General features: G+C 38.8%; 1 protein-coding gene across 2 annotated transcripts; it reads right to left on the bottom strand.

Moving 5' to 3' along the window:
• Window positions 1-358: 358 nt before the first annotated feature.
• On the bottom strand, window positions 359-9,592 carry ATG12 (autophagy related 12). Of its 2 annotated transcripts, XR_013486069.1 has the most exons (5): window positions 9,343-9,592; window positions 6,365-6,501; window positions 5,643-5,705; window positions 3,750-3,888; window positions 359-1,580 (listed from the first exon to the last, which is right to left on the bottom strand). XR_013486069.1 is itself a non-coding variant. In XM_020967363.2 (4 exons), the coding sequence occupies exons 1-4, from the start codon at window positions 9,500-9,502 to the stop codon at window positions 1,521-1,523; spliced, it is 420 nt and encodes a 139-aa protein (XP_020823022.1). In that variant the 5' UTR covers window positions 9,503-9,592; the 3' UTR covers window positions 359-1,520. The 2 variants fall into 2 exon arrangements, 1 of the variants encoding a protein (XP_020823022.1); XM_020967363.2 differs by lacking the exon at window positions 3,750-3,888.
• Between the last annotated feature and the right edge of the window lie 332 nt (window positions 9,593-9,924).

Below are 9,924 nucleotides of genomic sequence, written 5' to 3'. Positions count from 1 at the left end.
TTCTATAACTCTGAAAAGTTATCCTTTATCCAACTCAAGCTATGAAACCATCATACTCAAGCTAAGTACACCATCCTTGGTTGTATACTATTATCACAATTTAATCTAAGATTACTTCTGTGTTAAGTTTTAGTGAATGAATGCATCAAATAGGGTCCTTAGTGTGGAGAAAAAAGACAACTTCATCCTTAGGCAAACCGAGTTAGACAAAAAAAAGAGCAGAGAACTAAGATTTCAGCTTTTAAAAGAGAAACACAGCTTATTGTTATTCTATGGCACCCCCTAATGTTCATGTATGACATATCACTATAATAACATTGAAATGATACGGAATTAAATAGAAACTTGGAAAACAATATGAAGTCGGAATGTAAAATTTATGAAAATCTTTTTCTTTCTTTTATGGTTCCAGTGGACACTTTAAAATGATATATAATTTCATTCAATTTACTGGAATGTTAGTTGAAAAAAACATGTGACAAATGCAGTAAAGAAAAAAGTTAATTCTAATGGCTAAATTACTGGAAAAATTAAATTTTTGGCAGTAGCATGAAACATAGATGAGGCAGAGAGTGATTTTTAGAGAGCCCTCCAGAATCAAACTTAGAAAAAAACAAAATGAAACAAACAAAATAAAAACAAACAAACCCCCCCCAACAAAGTTTAACCCAGATATGTTGTTGTAGTTATATACAAAGTATTTTTGGCACTGTATAAATGAATATACAGTAATAAATCACTGTGTACTTATTAAATAGTAAGACTAAAAAGCTCTAGACAATCTACCTATTGCAAATGTTTACTATAAGAGAAATTAGCCCTATGATGTTGAGAGTTTCTATTACACAATAAATATGTTAAGGTATCCTTGCAACTACCCAAACTGTTTGTGCCACCTGTTGGCTAATTGCCTATTATTATTTTAAAGGTTATTTTAAACAAATTTCAGCGTCAATGGGGCAATGAAGACATTAAAGAGAGATGGCAATAGCTATCCCTCCCTCCTTTGCCTGTTGGACTACCCTCTTCTGGACTATGTAAGCAAAATGGAGAGACTGAAAACTGAGATGATTTTATTCTACCTGCACAGATGTTTTAAGAAAAGACTGCCCCAGGAGATGCAATATGAGAGAGAACATCTTATGGCTAAAGCACATTGGATTTCCCTGTACAAACAAGTATTAAAGAAAAAACCCTTTTATCAAAGGAAAATTAAGAGTACATTATTTGTCATTATGAAAACAGTAGCCAAGACGTTTTGCAACACTAGCAAGATGGATATATTCTGTCAACTTTGTAATGATGATTTACATGACAAATAGTTTAAGTTACATTTAGTGGGACTCCATTTTCTGTTTATAGGTACTTCTCTTATACAGAAAGAGAGTATTTTGCAAATAAATGGAGAGAAGATCACATTCATCTCTTTCCAACATGTTTTTGGACACAAAGTCTCTCAGTGCTCTGCTTCCTTTTTGGAGGTTAGTGCTAAGCAGCAAGTGGTTCTTATTGGGTATAGATCATCCCCATGCCTGAGATTTGCAGTAATGCAGGACCAGCTTACCATCACTGCCAAAACACTACAAAAAGGGAAAAAAAAAAAAGAGAAAATATAAGAAAGGAATTAAGCTCCACTGCATTCCCAGTCTCAATGTGTAATCTACTCCTCAAAATGAAATCAACACCATCAAATGTCATAGACCACAAATATTCTGCAATATTTCTACATATATGTAAACAAGTAGATTATAAGCATTGCAACCCTAATCTGTTAAGCAATGGGTATTTTCCTTTGACACAATTAGGAATACTTAGTGAACTCGGCCATTTCAACCAGGGACAGAAGTATACTTTTTTAACCTTGTTCAATGTTACTGAATCCAGCACTAAAATGGTATATACTTGAGTTACTTTTTCACTGGTAATTAATTTAATTGCATTTAGCCACATTTCCTCTTCCCATTATGGTTACTATTCTAACTAGTAATAATAATTTAAACTCACATTTAGTAGGTGTTTTTCTTACAACTCTGTGGAAGAGTATAGGTATGTACTTTACATATATATGTATTATATAGATATGTGCATACATATGTATTATGTGTATTTTACAGATAAGGAAACAAGTCCATTGTAGAGATTAAGTGATTTATGTAATGTCAGACCTGAGGGTCTCTCAAAATTGAATCTCTTTTTATCTCAAGTCCAGCAATACACTTCCTCCTCCCACTTACACATACTAGGCAGCTGAAAGACAGCTGATAATCTTGACTAGCCATTTCCCCCGAATCATCCAGGAAATGCTAGATGATTGACTCTAGGAAAAAGTAAGAAGGGTTGGAGCTAGTTAGGACATAGTGATAACAAACAAGGTGAATCAGAAATCCCGACAAAAAATGACCTCAAAAGATACATTGAGATTTGGTGGGTCAGGACCTTTACCTGGAATATGGTTCTGAAGGGACATACCCCACAGAAAAGGAACAAGACAGGAAGAAAAGGGAAAGAGTGAGTAGTAATTTGTATGAAGAAGGAACCCAATGAATCAGAGGGGGAGAAGATGGGGATGATCTGGGTGAAGATCAGTAGAGAAAGACACAGAAATGCTACTGTTATTGAACAAACAGAAGAAACAGATGAGGAATTAGGGAAGATTAGAAACAACATAGTAATGGTCGAAGCTTCAGTTATATGGACACCTGATGGAGTTCCCTCTCTGATAAAAGCAAAGCAGCCAGTAATCTCCTGGTTTGCCTTGATAATAATTTCACCCTTCAAAAGAAAGAGGGGAGGAACCAAAAGGTGAACTGTTGTACTGGACCAAATTCTCCCCAAAATGGTGAAACTAATTGTTGAAATAGAAATGAAGGGATCCTTCAGGGTTTTGACCAATACTAATTTGCAATAGAGAAGAGGACAGGTGGGCACAGTCTGACATGCATTCTATTATTCAAAGAAAGGTTAGATTGAATCCCATGGCCTAAATTTTTTTTTTATAGAAATAGGCTCAAGAGGAATAAGAAGCCTTCATGAATAAAATTCAGAAGAAACAGAGAGAAACTTTGATGAAGACAAAAAGATGGTTATTACCTTAAGATATAGTTATATATATACATAGAGAACTCACTGAGCAACTTAATTTTTTTTTTTTGGTTTTTTGGCTAGGCAATGGGGTTAAGTGACTTGCCCAGGGTCACACAGCTAGTAAGTGTTATGTGTCTGAGGCCTCATTTGAACTCAGGTCCTTCTGAATTCAGGGCCGGTGCTCTACCCACTACACCACCTAGCTGCCCCCAGCAACTTAAATTTTTAAAAAGACATGAACAACAGACAGAAATGAAGTCAAGTAACAGAAGACAACTACAAAAGCATGGCATGGTCCTATAAGAATAGTGTTAGGTATACTTAGGTGCTCTATAGTGAAAAATGAGCTGAGACTAATAAAGAAAAAAATGGAACACAAAAGGTTTTTTAAAGCTAAATCGGGATATGTGTGTGTGTGTATGTGTGTGTGTGTGTGGGAAATTAAAAAAAATTTTTTTGTGGGGGGAAATATTGAAAAAAATATAGGACTACTGTTTATGAAGGATGAGATGATGAAAGCGAGAAGGCAGAACTAACTGTTCTACTCTTATTTTCCTTTGGCTAACTCTGCTGAGAATAATCTTTGGACTGGAAAAAAAACAATCAAAAAAAAAGGCTAGTTTGTAATTGAAACCTAAAATAAGTAAGGAGATGGAATAGAACACCTTGCCACTTTTGATTAATTCAAGTCACCAGGTCCACAGAGATTACATCCCAGAGTACTGAAAGAACCAGCAGATTTGGTTGCCGAGACTCTGTTTACTGATATTTGAAAGACTTCAGAGAACGGGAGAGGCACCAGGTCTAGAGAAGGGAGAATGGAAGAGAATGTAATCTACAGACAATATATCAATAAGGTGACTTCAAATCTTGATAAAGTTCTACTTTGTGTTAATGGGATGGAAAGTGAACATCTAGAAAAAGAAAACAAAGAGCTAGTAAAGCTTCATCAAAAACAGTCTATTTAAGATGAACCTCATTTTCTTTTTGGACAGGGGTATGCCAGAGCCAGCTTACTTGGATTTTAGCAAAATATGTGACAAAACTTCCCATGTGATGGCTGTAGACAAGATGACAAGGGCTAAAGTTACAGAGAAAGGTCAGAGAAGTGAATTAAAAGGTGGCTGAATGACCAAATCTCATTAATGGCTCAATGTCAACTTGGATAGAAATTTCTAGAAGAGATGTGCTTGTGCTGGTTAATATTTTTATTAATCACTTGGATAAAATTATAGATGGCCTCATTAAATTTCTAGATCGCCAGTTTATAGATATACAGTTGGAATATACTTTTAGAGGCCAATGAAGTCCAATAATTTAAATTTAAGATTCCTTTTTTTTTTTGATTGGGTAATGGGGGTTATGTGACTTGCCCGGCTAGGAAGTGTTACGTGTCTGAGGCCACATTTGAACTCGGCTCCTCCTGAATCCAGAGATGGTGCTCCACCTACTGTGCCACCTAGCCAACTCCCAACAATTTAATTTTAGAGACAGTTAAGAAGGGACCCAGGTAGGTTATACTAGGTTATCCACGGTCACATAAGTAGTGTTAGTACAAAGCTAATATATTATATGACAAAACTAAGGTCCAAAACAACCTCGATAGGCTAGAATGCTGGTGTAAATCTCATATGAAATTTATTACAAAGAAATATAAAGCCTTACATTTGGATTAAAAAAAGTCAACTCCACAAATATAAGATGGGAGGAGGGTAATATAGCTAGACAGCAGTTCATTTGAAAAAAAATCTGGGGGTTTTAGTATACTGAAAGCTCAATATGAGTCAACTATCAATGACAATTATTGTGTGAGATAGCAACTAAAAATCTAAAGTGACAGGGTGATAAACTTTAGAGATACAGTATCCAAGTAGAGGAAGGAGCTAGTCCCTCTATATGCTGCCCTGAAGAGATCACATACAGATTACTGCGTTCAGTTCTAGGCAAGATACTTTTTGGAGAACATTGCTAAATTGGAAAGGGTCCAGAAAAGGTGAATGACCAGAAGTTCATGCTATAAGAGGTTCAGTAGAAGGAACTGAGGATGTTTAGTCTGGAAAAGGGAATAGTAAGAGGTGGAGTGTGTGTGAACATGTATTTGTGTGTATGTGTATATGGAGAGAGAAGAACTGTCTTCAAGTATCTGAAAGGCTTATCATATGAAAGACTGATTAGACCCGCACTTCTTGGTCCCAAAGTCCAGAAGTGCAGAGAGCCAGATTCTGACTTGATATAATCAGAGCTATCCAACAGTGAAATGGGTTATCCTGGGAGGTTTTTATCATTAGAAGTCTTCAAGCAAAGACTGAATAGTTACTTGTTGGGGTTGTTGCACAAAGGATTTTGGTTCAGGTAGAGCTTAGCCTCAATGGCCTCTGCAGACCTTTCTAATCCTGATACACTATGAATCTGAATATTGGTTTTTCCCCTGAATACAGTTCAAAGTTACACATACAAGGTCCTTATAGACAGTAAAATATCAACGATCTAAGATAAACAGAAATGTAATTTATGAATAATTTATCTATATTCACTATGTAAAGGTTGAAATTAATTACCTCATAGAGTGTTCCAACTTCTTGATCTGGTGAAGGAGCAAAGGACTGATTCACATATATAAACTGTGAGGAAAGAAAAAAAATGTCATTATTATCCAATGTCATAATTATCCAATCTTCTTTCATAGCTCAGCATCTTGAGTAAACAGTGTTTCTTCCCATTCCTGATCACTTACATCAATGTCTTTGCTCTGAGTCTATAGTCAAAACTACTGTGTCATTCTGGTTACAAAGAAACCTGGAAAAATATATATACTGATACAGAGTGAAGAGAAAAGAACCGAGAGAACAATTCATACCGTAACAATAACATTATAAACACAAACAAATTCGAAAGAACTTTGAGATACTCAATGACCAACCATATTTCCTAAGATCCAAGCATGAAGTATACCACCCACTTCCTGATAGAAGTGATAGACTCATTTTTTGGGGGGTGAGGCGGGTGTGTGTGTGTAGACAATATGGAAATTTGTTTTGCTTGAATATGCAAAGTTGTTACAAGGGTTTTGTTTTTCTTCTTCCTTCCTTTCCAAAGGAGAGGGCAAGGGTGAAAGAGAGAGAAAATAGATTTTTAATTGAACGAAATTTAATTATTTTTAAAAGAAAAAAAATACATTTCTCCAGTTTCATACTTTTCCTACCTAAGAGTTTAGCCTGTTTTTGCTGTTTTAAGGTGTTATGAATCCTATGTAAGGAAAAGAACAATGTTGCTCACATACCAATTGTTCAGAAGCCACAAGTTTAAGAAATTTTTTGATGAAAGCAATGAGACCCTGAATTGTTCGGGTTCGTTCCACAGCCCACTTCTTTGTTTTCATTATAGGGGTGTCTCCAACAGCCTTTAGTAGAACATCAACTGTAAAAACAATGTGAATGACAATTAAACTGAAATAGTTAAAAAGAATGAGATATTAACAATTATAATACTTTTACAAAATCACCAACTAGTTTCTTTTAATAAAGCCTGGAGTTGGCCACTGTGATGAGTAAATATTTTAAATATTACTTTTTTCTTGTTAATGACTTTTCCTTTGTCCTCCAACAATTTATAAGTCATTGCAAGGTTGCCCTTTAAAATCCAGTTGCTAGCTCTAAATAATTATGTCAAGTCAAAAGCCTCTCCGAACTAAAGGAAATAACTGAAGGGAAATGGTGCCTTCCAGAGATGACCTGTTTCCTACAGCTTCCTTGTACCTATGGCCAAAAGCTGGTAGGAGAATTTGAGCTAGCTGGCCCATTTTCACACTTTTAGTCTCATTCCAGTCTAATCCATTCCTTTTACCACTTCTCCCTTTCCTCCCCCACAATTCTCTCACCTCATTCCACCCAGAGCTCAAAAGTTTAGCCTCCTGTTGTTGCCATTAGTCCTTCCTTCTTGAAGAGGACTGTGACATCAGAGAAATGATGCTGTGACTTGCAAGTGAACTGAATTTAAGTGAGGCAGGGCGGCGCAAAGCCACCAGCCTCACTTTCTCCTCCACAGCCATCTGGGTTCAGTGACAAGATATAGATCAGGATGGCTGGAGATGGCCCTGGATGGAGTGGGAGATCTTGGCTTTTTTAAGCAGTCTTTAACAGGTCTCAGTTTGACTGAAGCAACGTCCACTCAGTGATTAAGGCTAGGTAAGAAATGAGGCAGAGAATGGCCTCTTTACTGAGTGAAAAAAGAATGATAATGATAAGTTTCATGCATTTTGGAAGCAAGCGTGGGTTCAGAAATTGCAGTGACACTGATAGGGCTTTCTTGCATTAGGCCTTCTTTCCCCCTGCATTGGGACAAGTTTTCTTACATCTTACTCTCCACAACACACTCTTCAGTCTAGTGACACTGGACTTCTCGCAGTTACACAAACAAGACACTCATCTCTTGGCTCTGGGTATTTTTCTCATGGAAAATCGAGTTCAACTAAAACCCCACATTCTATAGGAAGCCTTCCCCCACCTCTCTTATTTTTTTCTTATTTATCTTGTGTATTACTTGTTGGTACATATTTGTTTGCTTGTTGTTTCCCCCTTTAGATCATAAGCTCCTTGAGGGCAAAAGTTGTCTTTTGCCTCTTTTTGTATCCCCAGCACTTGGCACAATGCCTGGCACACTGCAGGTGCTTAATATATGTTTACTATACGTGGATACCAGAAGTTAATATACATGTAAAGAAGAATTCCGGTGAAAGTGAACTCCTGATAGAAAATATAACATACTAGATATTACATAGTTATTAGAGGTGCTGAGTTTTATCAGTTTTCCTTTCCCTTTCTACAGGCATTATTCTAATTCAAATCCAAATTGCTGTTGTTTAGTCATTTCCAAATCTTTGTGTCCCCATTTGGGGACTTCTTGGCAAATATACTAGAGCAGTTTTGCCATTTCCTTCTCCAGTTCATTTTACAGATGAAACTGAGGCAAACAGGGTTAAGTGACTTGCCCAGGGTCACACAGCTAGGAAGTATCTGAGGCTAGCTTTGAACTCAGGAAGATGAGTCTTCCTGACTCCAGGCCTGGCACTCTAACCACTAAGCCCCCTAACTGCCCCAAATCCAAATCACCTCTTTCTATACAACTTTAAGAGTTCAATGGGCACACCACTATTAATGAACTTCCTGTACCATGGTTCTAATCATATCATTCTTGGATTTAAAAACCTCCAATAGTTCTTCTACCACCTATACAATAAGGCAGACTCCATAAAGCAGACATTATCTCTTTAAGTAAATGTTATAGTCTCTCTAGAAGCTGACCTAAACTTACTTTTTTCCATCTTGACATTGCTCACCACAGGCATTCTATTCTTCTGTTCCTGAAAAGGCCCTATACATTTCTATCGTGCCCCCCTTGTACCTTCCTTTATGTCAATCTCTCTGCATGGAATACTCTTATACAATATTTTTATACCTGTTAAAATCCAATATACTGTTCACCTAATCAATTCACAAATTTATTGACTGCTATATGCTAGGCATTGTTGTAGGTTCTGGGATACAAAGCGAAAAAAGCTAACAATTTAGACCCTCCTGACGCTTATAGTCTATCAAGGGAAATGACAGCTACACAAACACATCAAACAAAATATATACAAGATATTTTGAGGGGCAGAGATGGTGTGGAGATTCAGGAAAGCTTAACCCAGGAAGTAAATTTGAGGCCATATACTCCCAAAGCCTTCCCCATCCTCTCCTGTGTTATTTTTAGGTCTACTATCCTTAGAATTTCAGCAGGAATCCTCCATTTGGCACAGCCTCACCCAGTGACAACCTAGACAACACCTAGAATTATGGTTGGTAGTTGTTTGTGCACATTTCTTATCTATATCCTAAAGCTCAGGTCCTTCAGGCCATGAACCACTTTTTGGTCACATCCACCGCCTCCACGCCACTAAGAGGCGTGTTAAAGTCCAAATCAAGGATGCTTCATGTTCCTCCTGCACTTAGAGTGGGGGGAGGAAGGGAAATTAGGGTAATTCAGGCAGTCGGATTGCACCCTTTCATTGCCAACCTGCTCCCCAATCTTGAGCAGCCCAGTCGGCTTTTTCCCTCACTTCTCCACCAGCTGCAACAAACAGACACTTATCCTTCTCGGATTAGACAGGGGTACCACCGCGTTGGTCAATCTTCACTTTTTAATGGTCACTGCCCTTTTTTCAGTCACACGTTCATCGCAACTGGCCCGTCCCAGGCAAAGGGAAGGAAGGGAAATTACTTTTTTTTTTGGCATCGCCGGTGGGTTCCTCTGTTCCAGGGGAGACGGCGGCGGAAAGTGCCGGCTCCAAGGCATTCGTATCCGGGCCCAGCTCGGGAGCTCCCTCCCCTGCGTCGGGGCCCCCGGGAAGGGACATCGGCTGCCGCTCGGGCTCCGCCATCCTGCTCCTCGGCCTCGGCCTCCGACCACGTGCTGGGGGCGGGGGTGTGTGTGACCCCGGGATGAGAGACCTTGGGCTCGTCTTCCGGGAAGCGCTGAGCGTACGGCCCCTGCAACCAGAACCACGCAGTCAACACCGCCCTTGTCCCTCAGGCCCCTTCGGGCCTCGAGGGGCGGCGGGCGGGGAGGTTAACAGAGGTCTGTGAGCCCGAGCTGGGGGGAGAGAGCCTGGAGGAAAATGTCCCCCACCCTCTGCCGTCTGCGTCTGCGCAGGCGTCTCCCGAGCCGGTGTGTCGTCTGCTTCTTAAGACGCAAAGTTAGTATTACCACCTCTTCAACAATGACTTCACAGTCAATACCAACCTTCTCCCTCTAATGTCGAAAGCGGTCGGGCAGGGATTAACAGAGCTCGAGGTCGACAGT

This window comes from Phascolarctos cinereus, unplaced genomic scaffold (genome assembly GCF_003287225.1).
Source record: "Phascolarctos cinereus isolate Bilbo 61053 unplaced genomic scaffold, phaCin_HiC Scaffold_4;HRSCAF=312, whole genome shotgun sequence".
NCBI classification, from domain to species: Eukaryota; Metazoa; Chordata; class Mammalia; order Diprotodontia; family Phascolarctidae; genus Phascolarctos; species Phascolarctos cinereus.
Note: the sequence above shows the minus strand (reverse complement) of the source record. Positions and strands in the feature narration are given on the sequence as shown.